Source organism: Falco punctatus (genome assembly GCF_963210335.1).
Source record: "Falco punctatus genome assembly, chromosome: 2".
Lineage (NCBI taxonomy): Eukaryota > Metazoa > Chordata > Aves > Falconiformes > Falconidae > Falco > Falco punctatus.
In genome coordinates this window covers 32,028,801-32,049,682 of record NC_137581.1, presented here as the reverse complement: position 1 = coordinate 32,049,682, position 20,882 = coordinate 32,028,801, and the positions used below count along the sequence as shown (strand labels likewise).

Sequence of the window (20,882 nt, the reverse complement as noted above, 5' to 3'; positions counted from 1 at the left end):
AGCTAGTATTTCAACTCTGGATGCTGGATTTTTTTTCAAAGCAGATATTATACTATTTATTGAATAACCATACAACTGCATTTGTCCAGTAGGTTTATCACAGAAAACATAAACACTGCTGATACAACCCTGATGACCCAACAACTAAACTTACAGCAAGTAGAAAATTCCATGCTTCCCAGTGCATTTGGGAAGCATTTATGAACAGATTTTATCCATGCTTGAAAATATCAGTTCCGAAAAACTATCAAAACCAAATGGGATAAATGAAAACATGTTTATAAAAACAAAAATCTTACCCTTCTAGCTATGTAAAACAAGATAAATACTACTTCACGATAGAGGTCCCGGTACTCTTTTCTTACTTTATACTTCTCAGCCTCACCTGACTATTACAGAACAAACAAGAAATATTGAAGAGCATACAAACTGCATTCCTAATTCAGAAACACTGTCAACGTCACAACAGCATTATACGCGAACTAATCTCATCTTTATATTCAAATAATCATAAAGGGGATTTGCTATACTTTTACCAGGCATCTTCTCATCCTCTTGTTGATCCTCCCGCTTTTCAGCATCACCTGCCAGAATTTCATCCAGTTCATCATCACTGATTGGCTCATACTCTCCAGCACCAGATGCCAGTGACTGCACATCATCAATCTTTGCTTCTTCATCTCCTCCTACAGAGACAGATAAATACTGTAGCTTTAAAGCAATAATTCTTGTTTTCTAAACACACTTCAAGCAGCCTGAAAACAAAGAGGTTCAGCAAACTAAACTGTTAGGTTTTGGGGACAAGTAAATTCAACATGAAAACAGGTATTAACTCATGGAAACAGAGAAGTTATTTCTCCCATACACAATGCAGCAGTTCGAATTTTATGTATCTCTGTTGGTTTTTTGGGTGTAGTATTAGTCAAACTGCACATGGAAGGCCATATTCAGAAGAAACATATATTGATCATCTGGTATTTAGGTAATAATACAAATCTAAGTTAGCACCACAAAGTCTTTCAGGTGCTTTTGTACATGAATTCAAGCTCAGGATTCAGTCTGAAGGCTCTACAAGAGAAAGAAGTAACAAACCCCGAAAATACAAGAACTTGCAAGATACCCTGAATGAAGCAATTATTCACAGAGTTTTAGACTCTTTGTGGAAGTCACCAGAAGAGCTTTTAGAAAGCCATGCCAAACTTCTTCAGTTGTTATGCTCCTCCATTCATGTACTATATGCATATAACAAATACCTGTGCTGTTATATGTAAACATGTTCCTTAAAATCTGTAAACACAAGACATTCAAACATTGCATTTTGCTGTACATGAAAGGAACATCTGAAGGTATTCTCTCACCTCCAAGACTGAAAGATCTGATTCAAGTATTTAGAAACCACAGTGCTCTAAACTCAGGCTTTCTTAGGGTTCTCCACCATGGTACTCTCAATGAGTTGTGCCATATGAACTAGACTGAATTTATAGGGATTCTCCCCTGTGGGCCAGCTATTCTAGTATCTTCCAGATCCCTCAACCAGAAGGGAAACGGCCTCTATTTTAAGTTGCCCCCAATATTTTTTTTGCTTGCCTTTGGAAAAGGTACAGATAGGGAAGAGAAAAAAAAAATTAAATGACCTCAACTAACCTAAATATCAGCATGGAAAAAGCAAGTAAAAGACATGCTAGCAGAGCATAAAGTAACTACTCAGACCACCTGACAATGCTTTGGAGGAAGCATATAGCATCTTGGGCATTATTTAAGCCGGCTCCTAGAGCAAACACATGAAGGTTCACAGCATGACAATAACCTAGTAATTATGTCCTCACACATTTTGTTAGATAATATACTACAGTAATTTGTCCAAGTAAATACCAGATACCTCCTTAACCTCATCAGATTTGGAAACTGCATTTAGTTTTCTAAAAAGTTCTTCCTTTTTAAAAGGAAAATAAGGTGATCGGTACTAGATTTTATTTTGTGCCTTAGGATTTTAAATAGTCACTGCCTGCCTGTATGATCCATCTTCTGCCTCCACACTGATCTACTGGATACATTAGCTCACCATAACTATGTGCTTAGACAACACAGATGAACCATTAAAAAATTACTGTATTAAGCAATTAAAAATAATAATCCATAGTTCTCAATACATGATTAACACACATTACTTTTTCAATTTTGAATTTCAAATCAGTCTGGTAATTTCTAATTATAATCCTATCATTACCTTTACTGCTTATGTACTCCTATATTAATCCTGCATTAAAAACATGACATACTAGTCATCTAAAAGAAGCAAGGTAAACAGGAGTAATAAAGTCATGGAAGACAATAAAGTACACTAAACCTCAGAAAATCATAAACATGCCACATACATATGCTTTAATAAAATGGAACGCCCTCTAATATTTTACCAAAGACATTTATTTTTCTGAAAAAAATGAATCCTAAATATAGCATAACTTCCTACAGATGATAATTTTCAAAGAATTAAGAACATAACCTTTGAAAAATACAGAAAACAATACACACATTCATACACTTACAAGAAGTCTGCTGAAAGGCTAGAACGTGAAGAACACGTTCAACATGCATGGCCTGTTTAGTTACAGATGCCCTCTTGGAAACAGGTCATGTGCCTAGGAGTAGCCTTTCACCAACTCTCTTCTGAAATTACCACACTGCACTCTCAGATTTATTCCACCATTGTTTCCTCTAGCTTACAAATCACTGAATTCTGCCCATTACAGCAAAACAGAGCAGACTTTCCCATGCGCACTCTAAATATGATCTTTGAAAAGTGCTTCCACTCTACAGATAATCTCCTTAAATGCAATTTTCTCAATTGAATCAATCAACCCTAATGACCACTTTGCGAGTAATCAGGTAGGAGGTATAAGTAGTATTAAATATTCCTCATCATCCTCTCCAGACAACATTTAACTGCTCAAATTAACAACGAACACTACAGACAATTCTTCTTAAGAATACAAATATGATGAGACAATGTCCTGTTACCTTGTGTAAAACTACAAAAGCTTGATTCGTGTTTCTCTTTCTGTTTCTAAAGACTATGGACTTCAGGTCTTACCATCCTAAACAGCCAAAAATTCCAAATCCTACAATGCTTTTTTTCCTTTCAACAGATTTTAGAGAAGGAAACTTCTGCAGTCACCAAAAATACCCAACTTAACTGAACTTAACTGTAACATACACCAGTTACTCTGGATTCAGACTCTTGCTTCTTCTACATTGTTGATATAGGTGAAAAGTACTTCCCAAACTCCCTATCCATGCAAAGCTCAAGCTGTCTAATCCATGTGACAAGAGTTTGTTATTGTCTGCCTCTTAGTTACTTTATTTATTAATCCTAAACACGTTTTCCCCAGTACAATTACGGCCAGCAAACTGAAGCTGCATTTGATCAGATTACCTCAGGAAAGCCATTTTTGGACTGTTGTGCCAAGCCACACATATGTTTCACCTACTCATCAGACAATCATTTCTATGATAATTGGGCTCTGCAGAAAAATACCCACCACTAAACCCAAAGAACAGATCCAAGTCAACACTTCCCCCCCCCCACACCTGTCACTTCTCAACTAAGAAATAGATCTTACAATGATATAACAAGGCAATCAAATTCGGGCATTATTCTTTAACAAACTGCTTATTCAGAAACGCTACACCTTGGTGACATTATACCTCAGATCATTTATGCTTCTTTGCCTCAAGACTTCTTCAGAAATTAACAAATAGCACTAACATAATTAACACTAAGGAAGACGCCATCAGATTTCTCTCTTGCTGTGTCTGCTTCCACAGTAGAAGAGCTGGAGCCAACAATCCTTTTAGTAGAAAATTATTCTAATATAGTTCAGTTCAGCACTATGCTAAAAGAGAAAGAATGAAACATTTGTCAATCCAAGTTATTTCCCAAAATATCTCACCTTCCAAACTCTCTACCTTTTCGGCCTCATTTCCATCTTCATAACCTTGTAAAGGTCCTAAGTCTTTGTCTGTTCTTTCCTTCTCTGATGCCGCTGAATCCCGACAAACACCATCAAATTCCTTTTCGTGATCTCTGTCCAGTTTCGTTTCACTGTGTTTTGTTGATTCTTTTTGAGAGGGGATGTCAACAGTTCTGTCTCTCTCTCTCTCAGCAGTATCAGGTAGTTGTCTGTCTCTCTCTCTGTCCAGCTCTCGTCTTTTTTCTCTCTCCCTCTCTCGTTCTCTGAGCCTCTCTCGTTCCCTGCTCCTTGGCCAGTCTTTGTCAACATCTCTGTCCCAGTCTCTCTGTCTTCCCTCTCTCCTGTCTCTCTCTCGTTCGCGATCATGTTCATGTCGATCTCGCTCCTGAAGCCTTTCCCTGCTATCAAAGGACCCAGATCTGGAATGGACCTGACGATCTGATTCAGGAGAACTTCTTCTTGAACTGTGGCTTCTTGAATCTTGACGATCTGAATAAAATATTTTTAATATATAAGTGACTACAGCATGTAAATGTAATACCATTTTACTAGACCAAAGCATTTTGAAGATTCAGGTATGAAAATGTACTTCTCAAAAGCATCATCTTCAAATCAGTAACGCCTTCAGATTGCCTATCAATTTAACCTTACTTAAAAATAAAAGGTATTTCTCCCACTCACGAAAGATTTTTAGTGGTTACTTCCTACTATGACATAAGCCAAACTGAAGGCACATCATTTTAACTCAGAAATTTAGGTAAGGGGGAGAGCAAAACACCAAAACAAACAAACAAACAAAAAAATAATCTCAAAATTCAAAAGTTTCAAAATATGTCTTCCAAAAGCTAGGAATGTCTTAGATAGCAAATGATGAATTCAGAAAAATAATTTCAGGCATGTAACCATGAGGAGAACACAGAGCTCTAGTGCTTTAGGAGGAAGATATTTTCCTACTGATGCTGTTAAATTTTAAAACATTTTACCTTTTTTTTTTTTTTACAAGAACTACACAAATAAAACAAGTCAATTGCGATTATTTTGATTTGCAACAAAGATGATTTCCATATGCATTAAAAGCATGCCTAAGAGGAACCATGACAGATTTACCTCAGTGAAAGTAGCTCCTGAGATGATAATGGATCTCTCTTTCAGAAAGAAGAGACATTTTCATTTTGCATAACTTCAGTATTTCCATATCAAAATGAGTGTTAGTAATGAATTTAAGAACATTATTTAGATAATAAAACTACCTCAATGTTCTGTTCGCACAAGCATTTTCTCTTTCTAAGAGTTCTTTCTGTCCTACAAATCGCTTTATTCCCCAGTTAGCATTAACTGAATCTGACTGAATGTTTTGGTGTAAACAAAGTAGTAATCCTGCCTGCTGAGAATCACCTTCTCAAATATGGTAACACTTGCAGGAATCTTAATTCACTCTAGTTTTACAATGAATGGCAGAGCACCTCCCTCTCCCTTCACACTGATTACAAATGAAGAGGGAATATTGCCATACAAGAATGATTTGGGATTTGTACCTTTGCACTTTTATACAGAAATTATATAGGTTGGTCTCACTAAAATGTATCTTATTACCTGAAGATGTGCTGCGACTGGGTTCCCCTCGTTTCAACTGATCAATTCTGGACTTTCGTTCCCCAGTGATTTCTAAGCTTTTCTTCTCTCTGTCCCTGTCCCTGTCCCTATCCCTGTCCCTGTCCCTAGAGCTACTGTGCAGGATCCTCTTCCGTCCAGTCTGGTCATCTCCACTGCGATGAGCTGACTCATTGGAAGGGGATCTAAGTCTGCTTGAGGCATGGCTCCGATTACTACCAAGGCTGCTGCTGCGCTTCTGATCCACAGGTTTACGGTGTGGTCCATCCTCTATAGTAACATGAGGTGCTTCCACCTTTTCTCCCCTCGTTCTGTGACTTTTCCTATGGGAATCCTCAGTGCTTCGTTCTGGAACAACAATGTCACCACGTTCGGGAACATCTTCATCTGACCAGTCACTAAACGTTGTATCTTCTCTTTTTGGAGGGACTTCTGCCACAGCTTTCTCAGGTGGTGCTTCAACCAATTCTTCTTTTGTTACAGGGGGGGTTCTTGGGCCTTTCTTCTTTTTATGATGTGGAACAATTTCTTCATCAGAAACTTCAGAATCACCCTTGGACCTCTTCCGCTTTTTCTCTACATTTTTCTTTTTTTGACCTTTCTTGGGTGAAAAGACCTGGCTTTCTTCAGTCGTTGATTCATTAGCATACCTTTCCACACCACTGTCATCATCCTTCTTTTTCTTTGTGGCCTTTTTCTGTACTTTAGACTTCTTCTTGCTGTCATCATGCATTCTATCAGAAGCATCTCTTTCTTCAGAGGGACGGTGTCCAAGATTTTCCTGAATCCTGGAGCGGGAGCCTTCTGAAGCATCTGGCTGCTCTCTTTGCTTATCTGCCGAAGAAACCCTCTCTTTAAACTCTGGTTCTTCGTAACGCCGGGAACTTTCCTTTCTGTCCGATTTTCTATCTTCTTCTTTCCACCGACTCTGTCGCTCTTCCGTAACATGAGAGGGGCTCAGTGACCGTGATTCCTGTGGCCGCACAACCTGACTCAGAAGTCTGTGCTTTTCATCTAGAAAATGGGAAAAGAAGAATTTATTTGTATTGCTTAGGGAGTTGAATATGTGAGCATTTGGTATCTTGTGCATGCCACAAAGTGTCTATTAAAACACATAATCCATTATTTCAGTTACATTTCTTAAGTTTTTCTGCTGCTGCAATAGCAACAGACTATTTCCATTTTGGTAAACATGCATCTTAATAGATGTGGAAGTCACTGTCACCTGGCAGATGTAACATAGTGACAAAACATAAGACAAATATATAGATTAAGCAAAATGGTGCTGCTTATAAAAATAAGGGGAGGAGGACACTTACAAAAGCTCTCACCATGTTTCTCCTAAAGATTGCAAGTTATTTGCCATAGGTAGAGGGTAAGCTGGATCCAGCTGCAGGGAGAGCTCACTCTTACTTACTTTTATCATCTCCACTGTTGTAAGCATCACTATCGGGAGAGTGCTCACGGCGACGTTTGGGTGACTGACGAGGACTTGGACTGCTTTCATTTCTGTGACGCTTCCTGTGGAAGAAACACATACAGTTAAATTTCTTCAGGATTCCTTAAAGAAAACTATTCATTAATTGAGTTTATCATTAATACAGTGCCTGAAGTTAAGCACCTCATACAGAAGACAATGCATCTAAGGATGCCAGAAAGTTTTGTAGTTTTCTAAGTTGTTCTTCCAAAACAGCAAGTATGATCAGTTTTCTGACCATACTGTAAGATACCTCAAACTAAAACTCTAACACTTACAAAGGTAACTTTTTAGAAGAAGTTATGAAAGACTACCAAGATCAATTTTTCCGTGTGGCAATGATCCTTGCAGTGAGCTGACCCAGCTGGCAGCTAAGCCTCCACATAGACACTTGCTTACTTCTCCTCTCATTGGAATAGGGGAGAGCCCATATTAGATGATCTATGGGAATCCACAATTCCTTCACACAAACGAAACTAATAATTTCCAAGCAAAGCAGCTATTCAAGGCAATGCTGTTTTGTTTACTATTGAAACAATGAGAATTTTAGTATACTAAATGAAAAAAAAAGAACTGAATCAGTGCTACACACTTAAAGGAAACACCACACATTTATTTGGGATAGTATTCACACCTTCGCTGGTAGCCTTCTGGTACTGAAAATTTAGTAGTGCAAAGGGTAATGCATGTTCCACAGAAATGTAATGAATAAAGTCATGAACCCTGACCAAGTTAGCTGCTATCTGACTTTCCAGGTTTCAAAAGGCACCACAGTCTGCTATTATGTTCCCAAAAACTCCAGCATTATTAAAGGCAAGACCATGCAAGTATGCTTAGAAGGGAAAATGACATCATCCAACTCAATTGTTAGCTCCTGAGTAGTGCCATGATTCCGCACTAACAAGGCATTGGATTAACTTCACCAGCATAGCACTGATTGTGGGGCCACCAGTACATGCCATACAGATGCAGGCGAGCCATGGCTCCATACCAGGCCTCTGCATGAACAAGGTATCTTCTTCCTTATGATACTCCCCCTTCCTTATTAACTTAGTGAAATCAACAGTAAAAGACTGCCTTCCCCTTCCCTGCCCCCCTCCCCCCACCCCCAGCCCTTCCTCTTTGATGGAAGTAACATTTGGATCCACTCACTTGGATTTTCTTTCCTCATGGATATCTCTTGAACTTCTTTCTTCTCTGGTATCTTCTCTCTTATCCCTGCGGTCTTCCCTTCCTTTTTCTTTGTCATCCCAGTCTCTCTGGCGGTCTCTTTCTTTATCCCTGTCTCGACCTCTCTCCCTTTCGCGTTCCCGCTCTCGATCTCTTTCTCGCTCTCGCTCCCTTTCTCGTTCCTCCCGCTCCCGCTCTCGCTCCTTCTCCCTCTCCCTCTCCCGTTCCCTCTCCCTATCATGGTCCCTGTCTCTGTCCCGCTCGCGGTCCCTGTCTTTGTCCCGCTCTCTCTCCCTCTCCCTTTCCCGAGCACGATCTCGTTCCAACTCTCTTTCCTTCTCCCTTTCTCTTTCCCGGTCTCTTTCTCTTTCCCTCTCTCGGTCCCTCTCCCTTTCTCGCTCTCTCTCCCGGGCTCTTTCATCTCTCCTATCATCGGACCGATCTACCCTTCGCTCCTCTCTTCTTTCATCCCGCTCGAGGTCATCACTTCGTCCTTGATGTCGTACTGGTGAGCTTGCTCTCTGATCTGCAAAGAGAAGCAGGTTTGATTACCAAGTGCTAAAGGGACATAAAGTGCTTCCACTACACTTATAAAAACCCAAAAGCTTTTGTTTCGACAATCTAGGTATTGGTCTGCATTAAATGAAAAGCAACTCTGCAGAAACATGAAAACTCTCTTTGGGGAGGGAAAATACAAAAAGGGGTACTAATTTTGAAAGATTTTTTCAATATTTAGCGAGTGGGCTCTCCTTATTTTAACCAAAAGTTACTACAAAGATTTTATTGTCTATCAGATTTTTCTGAATGGCTTCAAAAGGTAATTATATGCCTCACAGCCTAGCTACTACCATTGCATTACTCAATTCAAAATCTGGTATAAGATCCCAAAAAGCTCAAAATGACATATATATGAAAAGACTTCTCTACAAAAATTTTACTTCCTTAACCTGTTAAAAAAGGCATGGGCTTTACAGGAACTCACACTAATACATACGTAAGTTACTGCAAAGTAAGAAATACTGGCCTGTCTCATCACAGGAGAACCCTGCAAAGAAATACACAACCAAATCCATGAAAAAGGGAGAGGCAATGATAAGATACAGGAAGCAGAACTGCTGTAAGTTTTCATACATATTCACTGCAGAGTCTCAGTTTTAGAAGCCAAGTTTTTCATTGTTCAGACTGTGGAATAGAGTCAGAGAGAAAACTAAACTTATGTAGAAAACTGCTAATCCAGAAGGACAGTGAAACCTGATTTATCTAGATTATATTTACTCTCCATAGATTTAAATGCATTTTGTTAATTATATTTTGGATATCTTTTGAGTATTTCTATACATTCAGATCGCTTCATAACAATTTCTATGCTGATGTTAGTAGTACTTGAACCACAACAAATCAATAAAACTATTTTTCCACAACATATATTAAAAGCACTACACAAAAGAGCAAAACCCAGCATGAACAGAGGTTGGTATTTTGTGGTCCATTACTTTGAAGCTCAGAATACACTTCACCGTAAATGAAGACAACATCCACCAGGGGCGAGCAGTGAGAGTTTGAACTGGATTAAATCAATAAAACATGCATTTCCATCAGTTTAATCAATTTTCATTTCTGAGTGAATTAACAGCGATTTAAAGCTCCCCTGTTACCAGGTGAAATTAAAAGCAAACTTGAGCAATGTGGATGTAACACTTTATTTTAAAAAAGGCAAATCATCAATCCACACAATTGGTTCCATGAACAGGTTTCACATTCTTTTGATGATGCCTGTAACATTGTATGATTTACTGTGTGTATTAAGTACTAGATTTTGTACAGAAGTTCTGTAACTCCTATTTGTTACATCAGGTGAAAAAATATCCACATGAAAGTCTTACATTAGTTAAGATACTGGAAGTATATTAGACAACTTAATGTGGATAGTCAGCACTTCTTGTGACTTCATTTTTTGAAGCACTGTTCAGTGGTTGATTGGAAGACTTACTATTTGCCTTAGTTGAATAAACGTGGCCCAAATCTGCAAGCTTGCATTTTAAAATTATACTAAAAAAATTCCTTACATATCAGAACTAAGTACCGACCAAAATGTATCTGGATTTTTCTCTGAATGACAAATGTTAAGACTGTGGTCTAATTATGGAAACTATGACTTGAATTGTGACTCTGACTACATACTATTACAAAATTTGACCTAAATTTTTAAGGAAAAAAACAACAAATCTTATCTCCATTCAAGCTCTTTATATTTCCCCTCTCCAGGAAAACAACAACTCATTCAAAGCAACTTCCCTTCTATAAATTTATTTTGTTATGATGTCATGTTTTACTTCTAAAGTTTTTTCTGTTTTTTTGTTGTTGGTTGTGGGGTTTTTTAGTTCTTAATAAATTAAGAACTCTGTATGATATGAATAGTACAAATTACATTATAATATACCTAGGATTTATTGGGGGTGGGGAGGTGGAAGAGATGAAAGCTAGTCTGCAAAAGCCAACCCCCAGGACACATTCAAAGTGCAGGATTTTTCAGGTGACAAGAAAAAGGAAGCCTGCTTTGTTGAAATCCTGCTTTCAAGACAAGAGAGAATCTAAAGCAGAATGTTCCACAAGAACAAGCAACAGACAGATTTCAACAGGCCAAAATGCATCTCTCAAAGTAGCATACAAAACATCCCTTTGAAAAACTCAGTTAAACAACCGCTAGAACATACCTGTCACTTCCCAACTAAAATTCGAGACAGAAAAAAAACCCCACTGTAATTTTGTATTTATTCCTCACAGCTCTTTCTTTCATTTCCATGCTATTTTAATTTCCCTGACTCCTCCTGTTCTCTTAATTGGTAAGCAATACAAATTTTCCAGAGTGAAAGTTGGCACTAGAGACAACACAGTACTCTTTCAGGTGCAGAAGTGTGACATCTTGCATACTATGCCTAAAAGAACAGTCTTTCATACGCTTTCCATGACCACTGGTATCTGTACCAACATTTACTAGCCAATTACTACTGACCACAGTAAAGCATTCATCACTATTAAATTCCCTAGGCAATTAGTTTTTTTAAATTAATCATAAACCTAAACTGTAACTTACTCTAGTAGTAAGTAGTCCATAATTAAGTCAGTCTAGTAGTCAGGCCTTCCCCAAAACACGCGTAAATAATTTACAGTGCAAAAGTACAATGTTTCTATACAGACAAACAGAACAAGTAATGAAATACAATTGTGATTTTGAGCTTAGATTTATAAGTGTGTACATGAAGTTGAGGAAGAGGCAAAGAGGGCGAAAAATATTTTACACTGAAGTTGTACATAGTACAATGTAATCTCTGGAAAAAATTTAGTTTGTTTAAAGACTACTTGGATTAATAAAGACAGAAGCTGCCAAAATATAGCCACGGGGAGGGAGAAAGACCATAGCACTCATGTACACTGCCAATACAAGAGATGTTACTACAGAAGGTAACTCAAGGATAGGACTAGTATCAGTGTGCAGTGCCAGATGAGTTATTTATGAATTAATGGTGTAGGGGCAGAACAAGGAAGAAAAAGGAAGCAGAGAGAAATACACATATTCATACATATACATTTGACTACAAATGTATGTGTAAAAATATACATTAAAATACCTCTTTCTCTGTTGTCACGCCTGTCCCGTTCACCATGTCTTCTTTCAAAGGAGGAATCCCTTGCTTGTTCTCGACTGTCATAGCGATCCCGATCAGCGTAGCTACTCCTTGATTCCCAGCTGTCATGGTAGTTTCCACTACTGCTGTGACCATCAACCTGGGATCCTCTAGTCCCCCGACTTCCTAATAGAGATGTATCAATACAAAAGATGAGTTTCCACATGTAAGGAAATCTACTGATACTTTATACCAACTGAAGTAGTAACTTCTAATAAACTTGAATTAAGTGTTCATGGAAACAGAAACTGTAGCACTAAACTCTACTTAAGCAACAGCTCCTATTTCATGTTTTAACTGTAAAGTTATTATTTTCATACTGGAGACTCAAGACTTTCCAAATCAGCATCTCCTAGTCATAGCATGAAGCCTCCTGACTGGAAATATAACAGTCCAAAAGCCAGTTCACATTTGTTCTGAGTAGGATGTAAGCTTATAGACAGTGAAGCAGGACTAAGCGGAGAAAGTAGAGATCATTTTTTCTTATACAAATTGTATGGCATTTCCCTAATGAAAACGTCATAACAAACCTGAGAAAGCCAAAATATATTTACTATAGGCAATTAAAAGGTAATAAGTGAAGCTGTTCTACAAAGTGCATCAGACTTTCAAAACTACTGCCACGGGTTAAAATCCCACTTTTTTTTTTTTTGGTCAATTAAGAAGGGGCAGGGTGGTGAAAGGTGGTTCTGTGTGAAAGATGTTTTGCAAGTACCCAAGACATGCAGCTGTTTCTGAGAACACAAAAAACCTGCTGTCCAGTACATGGAGACAAACTGCCCCCTATGAATCTTCTGCTACACATCAGCCTCTTGTGTATGTAGCCCATGGGAAAACCTAGGGTTGCAGAAACATTAAATAGAGTGGTGTAAGGGTTAGGGTTTGTTTTAAAATGGGATGGCAGAATACGAGTGTTATGCCACTTTAATGAAAGGAGAACACAGGAGTGCTATAAATTTAAGCAACTGTTCCAATTTAACGACAATGGAATTGAACAAAGCCTTAAAAGCATGCACTGAACTGTTTGGCAGCCCTTCCATAACAAATATTAAACACGATAGTGTGAATATCAATACTCAGTCTCCAGTGATATGGACACTTATTAATTTTTTAAATCACGCAATACCCTTGTCAGATAATTCTGGACCTCTGCCTCGACTTCTGCCGGTTCTATCACTTCTGCTCTCATTTCTGGAGTCACTTCTGGAGTCATTCCTTGTTTCAGCACGAGAGCTGTCCTCTCTGCCATGTGATCTTCCATAGCTGCGCAAGTCCTCCTGATACTGGTCATCCTTTTTATGGGCATCACGACTCTCTCTGTCTCTGTAGTCATGGGAATCTCGTGTGGAGCGCGAGTCTCTCTGATCACGGCTATCTTTGGTATCTCTGCTATAATCCCTCGTATCTCTGGAGTCTCGAGTGTCTCTGGATTCTCTTGGCTCCCTCCGATCTCTGTTGTCTCTTGGCTCCCTCCGATCTCTTCCATCACGAGACTCTCTGTCATCTCTGTGATCCCTGGAGGTACTCTGCTCCTGGTCATAATCACGATCATCTCTTGTTTCTCTGTCTTTCTCCCTTTTCCCTCTAGTTTCTGTAAAATGTTTAAAAGAGTAATACAGTCAAAACATACTTCTGACATACACAGAGAAAATAACAATTAATATATAAGTAGAAGATCATATTGGGTATCTACATATATATTCACTAAGTTTTAAGGATCTTTTTGTGAATTTGAATCTGTACTTTACAAATATTTACCTGTTCAAAAGACAGCAAGTATACTAAAAATAAATTTCAAACACATTAGAGAGCAAGCACACTTCAATAATTTTAAGGTAGGGTCATTTCTCCTCCCATCAGATTCCTTTTTTCTACAGACACACACATTTAGACCACTTGCTTTTAAGACCTCAATGCCCTGCTGAATTATTATTATTATTTTTTAAATTACATGTTTATAATGTTACTGCTACAGGAAGGCAAGTTTACAGACAGTCTAAAAAAAGCTGACATATATACTCTTTGTAATCTGTCTTTTGAGAGGAGCAGTGCATTTCCCCATTACAAATTACTCAACCAGCTTTACAGACTTCCAGAGAATGATCATTTCTTTGCACAAACTTCAGGTAATGTCAGTTAAAAAGACAATACATCTCACAGAAAAGAGTAACAGTTACTTACAGTATCCTGCTGCCATTCAGCTGATCCACTAGTATATGCCTGACACCAAGAGAAGACCACTTACCTACTGACACCAACATTGCGCATTACTGACACCACATCTACACAGATGCCTACAGGACCTTTACAATCAGCTGACCCTACATAAGCAGTCCTGTCAGGAATACTCCACTGCACAGTCCTTGAAAACAGCACCACCAGCACAGGAACAATAATACTGCCAGTATTTTCTTCACCACCTAGCCATTGGGATAGGTGCAAATAACGCCACAATCTGAAAATGAAATTTCAAAATGCAATTTGCAAACAAATAAGAATTATTCTGAAGTGCTATTTCTTATTCATACCATCCCGCCTTTCATGGCGCCTATCATGAGACTGTGAAGTCCGATCACGATCATGTCTTCCTTTTTCTCTTCCAGGAGATCGGTGTCTTGAAGGGCTTCGCTTCCTCTGAGGAGAAGAGGAAGAGTGGGGGGGATAAGGAGAAGAAGATCGCCTTGCAGGCGGGGAAGCTGTCCTTTGATAGGATGGAGAAGGAGTTCTTTTGCGGTGTGGGGAAGGAGAATGTCTTTGAACAGAGGAGCCTGACTGTGATGAAGAGGAGTGATGTCTGGAGGATATGGGAGAATGATGCTGACCTGATGGGGAAGCAGACCTGCAAGGAAAAGTCAAAATAGGCACACATGTAAAAACTTGGTTTGAAAGATTCTTACCCTGCCCTACAAAAAAAGTGATTAAAATAATCTGTGCATCTCTTCCCTTTGTCTGATGAAAATAAGTGCTGTTTCTCTACAGAATATCAAAGCAGTCTTCCCTCAAGGGTACCAAGCATATCCTTTCAAAGTACACTTAGTTTTAAATGGTTACAGTTTATTTAATATCCAAGAGCAAGTCATCCAATCAAAACGTTTTTTACACAGTACTACACATGTGTATGTGTACCAGAACTACGCCTTCCTGAGGAAGGGAGGGAGGAGTCAGAAACTATCTTGCCCACCCCAAAACCAAGAACAGTTGTTTTCTTCAATGTAAAATGCTTTTTGGAGGTCATGGTAAAATCAGGCAGATAATTTTTACACAGTGTTACCTACGGGTAATTTTTCTCATTTTGTTTAAAGCAAAACTGTCTCCTTCTTGTGCATTTTTTAACTACTTCCTTTTATTATAAGCGCTGATCTTTAAACAATTTAGGCCTGGATCCTTAAAACTCGTATGCATATCTACTTCATATTTTAGTGAGCATTAATGTTTACACGAACAGGGAAAACTCATATCTAATAGAATAAGAAAAAGCATATGAAGTGTCTCTCATCTTTGAAATCCCATCACTTAACTAAAGATCATCTACACAGCAGTACAAAAAATTCCTCATAATACATTATCCCATACAGTCTAACATGGACAAACACACACTTCAAGCCTTTAGGTTCAGTAGTGGTTTTTTTCCCTTATCAGAATCAAAGCAACTTACCAGTATCTCTTCCCATGAAATATGCATTGCCCTTAAGTCCCAACTCCCTCCCACTTCACAAAATTCTCCAAAGAGAAGAACAGGAGTCAGAAAAACCACACATGGATAATAAGTCTTCAAAAATACCACTTAAGTAAATTAGTCCCTGCTTTTGAATGTCCATACACAGTGTTGGTGTCTTCAAATAAACATCCAGATCAGACAGATGAAGCTCTCCGTTTCAGGTGGCACACAAATGACAGACTACTTCATCAAAGGCAGTAGTACCTCCCTGCAATCTTCTACAATAACCTAACAGTTGGTAAAGATATATATGTAACGCAGCTTTTGCTGAATAACTTGCAAACATTGCAAGAAATTTTTCTCAGCAAGATAGTTGCTGTCAGTTGAGCTCTGACGAGAATGAGCTCTGGCATAATTCAGGTTAGCAGACTTGCAACCTGTCATGACACTATCCAAAAGCCAAACAGACAGTTGCCCAGCCAACGATACTCATTAGTGGATCTCCTGGCTAATGCTTCTTAAAGACCCAGACTCCGCAGGTAAACAGATTCTCCTCATGTCAAGAACACAGAACAATGATTCAGCTTCCAAGGAGCAAAGCTTCAGGAATGGAAAATGAAGTGAAATCACTGGCAATCTGAGGTAAGAACTCAAGTCTGTAATGAAGTCTTTTTTTGCTAAAAGACAACATGGTGGAAATCTATTAGTATCAGCATTTCACCTTTCCTTCTAGTCAATATCAGTGACTCAAGAAAATTACCTTCAGAGCCCCGTGGAGTAGTATGCTGATTACCATAGGACCAATCTTGTGAAGATGGTGGTTTTACAGCCAGATTCCGTTACAGAATCAGATATATTCACCAAAGAAAGCATCTTGACTTGATTGTTGAGGCACTTCAGACTTGTTGATTGAGAGAAGTCAAACAAAATTTTTGCAGGACAGGCTGAAATAATACTTGAACTGAGCCTGCATACGTCTAAGATGACAATTTGTACACACGGTCACATACAAACGAAACAGATGGCCTGGAATTAGTAGCAAAATTTCCGAAGCACTCAAAAGTAAAATTCTGTCAGGGTCAAGAAGGACTGACAGAATACAATATAATTTCATGATTTCCAGTCTTTAAACTAAGACTACATTTACTTTTCGTCATGAAAACATTATTATGAAACACGGGGTTATGAAAATTGGCTTGCATGGAAGGCTATCAATGGTTTGGAGACAAACAAAACATTCTGAATATTCTTTCCTGCTTCTAGCAGAAGGCCCATTTATCTTCCCTACTTAACATTCCCTTGCACAACACCTGATACATTTGCACAGAACCTCCAAGCAGGCAGTAATGAGCAAAATACTGGAATAGGTCAGAAAAAAATGGGGAAAAGGGTACTGCAGATGTATTTTTCAGTCTCCTTACTACTGCCAGCTGCAGGGGGAATGGGCTGCTCTAATTCCTTTGCTATAAACAATCTAATTTAGAGAAAATGTCTATCAGTGACATCTAGCTTGAAACAATACAGTTTTTCCAGCTGAACTGAGTCACCACAGCAGCAAAAGAGCTTGCTTAAGACTCTTAGGACTGCTGATTGGATGGGTTTTATTTTGCTTGTTTTATCAGCACGCAGATATATGTGTCATCTGGCGTCTTCCCCTCATCCTTCAACAAAAGTGCAGGAGATAAGTATGCCTCCCTCTCCATTATACGGACATAGGACTGTAGCAGTATTTAGCACTGCCTTTCTAAACCTAAGCTTACAGACTCCTTCAGACCAAAATAAGAAGCCTCCTTCTTTCTTTTTAATGGGTGGTAAAAGATTTTTTTCCTAAGGCCTCTAGAACTAGCAGGATGATATCTTCCCTGAAGCTTTCTGCAAGAGTGGTCTCTGAAATTGTCCTCATATTGTACTGTTTAGCCAGCTGTGCTTGATTTTCAGGAAAGATTTGTAGAGGCAAAATCTGTCACCCATTCTAGAATGGAGAAACCCTGCTCCTTCCCCATCTCCAAGACAGAAGACTTCTCACATTTTCTACTTTTTAAGAAGGGTGAAGGTGAGGAAAAGAGAAAAAAAAATTCCAAAGGATCATAGACTATGCCTCATATCAGACTTCTGAAGTTCCACCTGAAGCTGAACAGCTGAGAGGAACTGATAAACGGAAGCCCATATCATGACTTGTGTTCTTGACATGACAGGTACTCTCAACATAGTAATTTGGCAAAACCCCAAAAGTCTCAGAGCTCAAGTGTTTGAGGCACACACATATCCACAACAGACACACATAAACAAGTAGTCAAACCAACAGAAGAAGTTTCTAAATTAGAACTATTCATGGAAATAAAATACATGCAATTGACCTCCTACCTGCGAGAGGGTGAGAAGTTATGTTTGTGAGTGGTTGACTTGGCTGGAGCTCGGGAGGTCTGTCTTCGCCTTGCAGCAGGTGGTGAATACTCCCTGGAAGGGGAAGAATTACTGCCAGAATGATCTGCAGGACTAGGAGAACGCTTCTGTCTATGGGAGCTTTCAGAGGGATCCCTGGGAAACATAAACAGCAGGTTGTTTAACAGGTGTAATACGGCATTAGTACATTTCTAAGAAATTACAAACAACTTCAAGACAGAACCTGTTCTTACAAGATCAAGAACTATCTTAGAGTCATTTGTTCCATCTAGAATTTCACATATGAAATTACTTTAATCTAGCAAAACTTAAGAGTGCAAGATATACACTAAAGTTCTTGCTAATCACTGGACTGTAAAATACAAAACTAGAACATGTAAAACCAAAAATATAGTCTTTTAACTTTACCTAATATTTAATGTGGCCGTGAAATGGAATCCCTATCAATGGAGAATTATCTTGCAACCCTATTTAAAAAATTCTGTAATGTCAGAACTTTATTTAAGAAGCCTCAAGCTCACAGACATTTTCAAACACTCACCACAGTTGCAAATGGATGAGAGATCTGTCGGAACCTTCAACTATTTCACTTACTGTACACCATGAAGATTTGACATTATTTCTTAATTATTATTATTCTTCTTTAGGAAAAAAGACACAAAAATCCAACACTGAAATAAAAGGCTGTAGTCACTACAGCAATATCCGATTATAGTACGATAAGCCAAGTACTCTCTTAGTCCTTTCATCAGCACTACCTAGAATGTTCTTTTCTACTGCTTATGACCTCCTTCCAGTAATGGAGTGTTAAAGCATGAGGAAATAATATATTTTAAAGTATGGTGTAACTTATTTAATCAATTAAAAATACACAGTTCAGCAGTCTTCCACTCCTTAGTCTTCACTATACATTAGAAAGCAAACCCATATACTAACACATACCCTATTTTCATCAAGGGAATACAGGACTTAAAAATGACGATGATCTATTTTTCAACTTAAACAGATGCTTATGCTTCAGAAAATAATGGGAATAGTCATAGTAATCCACCATTTGAGAGAGAGAGAGAGAGAGATAAGCAAAAGTGAAGTAATGCTAAAATGGCAGTAGTCTTTGACTGCTACAGAAATACTTTTAACTTACTGATTAGGGAGAGTTTAAACATGCCACTGCCAATTTAGAAAGATATTAGTCCTCTAAAGATTTCAGAAAAGCAGGCAAGCGGACAAGTGAACGACTCTGATAAAGATTTTGGCAAATGAATTGCTCCATTGGTGAAGGTCCAGCTTACTGAGAAGTAGTGAATCTCTCAAAAGGGCACTTTACAAGCTTACTAAGTTATGTAATTAAGCCTACCAATCTGATAGTTCTAGTCTATCAATCTACCTAACGCACGTAAAGTATTTAATGAGTATTGAAAAGGTTCTTGGCAGAGCAGGTATAAATCCCTTATTATTCAGTGTTTAAAAAAATAACCTGAAAAGCAAGGTTACGTTAACGTTAGAAGCTAATAAAGCAATATAACTTACCTCTGCTTCTCTTTTTTCTCCTTGTGCCTTTCAAAGTCACGCCCTCTCTCTTTGACCTCCCTTGTCTTTTCTTCTGAACGTTCTTTCGCTTTATGTTTTTCTTTGTGTTTTTTCCCCAGGGGAGTTTCCTCTTGTACCGGAGGAGGAGGACTAGGGGTACGAGGACCCTTCTTTTTACTCTGGTTACTTTTAGAACTCCTAGAGATAAATTAACAGCAGGGGTGGGGGCAAAATGAAGGACTGTCAACTATTTCAAGTAATTATTTCTCCAGTATTGGCAGGAAAGTTACAATGTAAAGGACCTTGGAGCTTTTATGATAGGAATCACCACTCCATTAGCACCGAGTGTTCAGTAACTGTACGTGACTGAAGGGTAAATGCAGACGGTAAAAACTCACACTGAGTTCTTCCATTTAAAACCTTTATTTCTAAAGCAAGTGAACAAAAATAGGAATTGCTCCTGTTCAGACAGAACTAGTGTTCAAACTCAAAATGCCCTTGCATGAACTGCACACATCAGAGGACCAGAACTCTGCAGAGTATCTTGCCTGTTCAGACTCCTGTTTCTGCAATGCAATACCCCAATCATATGCACAAAATGACTTGAAAAAAATCATGTCTTCTTTTTAACATTAGCTACCTGACACAGGATAGAGCATCCAAATATTTTTGAATATGCATCTCACAATATGAAATAGTATACATCTTTCCATATAAACTACCGCTGACATAAACCCTATAAACCAGATATCACTGCATGCTGAATGTCAGTAGCATTCTAGCCCATGCTGTACACTCATGCAGCAGGCACAACATAGTTTTGCACCTATTTTAAAGGGTTTTTTTACTTAGCAAATACAAAAGTGTCTGCTGACACTGCTACAGTACTTACTTTCCTATCTAAAAGCTGCAAGCAGTGATTGAAAAGGTCCTGCAGTCAGCAAGAATTATAAACAGGTTTTGGAGATTGACCTTTTCTGGCAAGGTGCCCAGTTTCAACTTCCTGTGATTTTCACATACCTGGGGCCTTACCTTTCCACCCCACCCCACATCCTCCACTTCTTTTCCCCTCCTAAATTCTGAGAAATTCCCTGCCTTGAAAGTCAAACATTATTTCCTGAACATCCATATGCAATACCAAAAGAATGTGCAGTCAATCAAGTTTTAAACATTTTACTTCAGTCTACAGGAGCTACTTCACAGGTTGAAGCATCTCAAATAAAACTGCTTCCCACTTCGTAATGGTTTGTATTTCCTTATCGCCTGCCAGACTCTAGATACTCAAAAAGACCTGCTTGTAAACCATGAAATCAATCAACTGACAACTACATGCATCTAACAATTTTTTGCATAAGATGATTCAGAGTGCACAATTT

General features: G+C 38.5%; 1 protein-coding gene across 1 annotated transcript in view; it reads right to left on the bottom strand.

The window, feature by feature from the left end:
- The window catches only part of ZC3H13 (zinc finger CCCH-type containing 13), a 48,548-nt gene that overhangs the window by 5,155 nt on the left and 22,511 nt on the right, over positions 1 to 20,882 (bottom strand). The window contains exons 8-17 of the mRNA XM_080375827.1: positions 19,507 to 19,704; positions 17,938 to 18,111; positions 14,444 to 14,754; positions 13,042 to 13,506; positions 11,859 to 12,041; positions 8,212 to 8,755; positions 7,000 to 7,103; positions 5,565 to 6,596; positions 3,951 to 4,460; positions 537 to 686 (exon numbers count right to left, since the gene is read on the bottom strand). Coding sequence (XP_080231953.1) covers positions 537 to 686; positions 3,951 to 4,460; positions 5,565 to 6,596; positions 7,000 to 7,103; positions 8,212 to 8,755; positions 11,859 to 12,041; positions 13,042 to 13,506; positions 14,444 to 14,754; positions 17,938 to 18,111; positions 19,507 to 19,704 — 3,671 coding nt within the window. The remainder of the gene's footprint in view (positions 1 to 536; positions 687 to 3,950; positions 4,461 to 5,564; positions 6,597 to 6,999; positions 7,104 to 8,211; positions 8,756 to 11,858; positions 12,042 to 13,041; positions 13,507 to 14,443; positions 14,755 to 17,937; positions 18,112 to 19,506; positions 19,705 to 20,882) is intronic.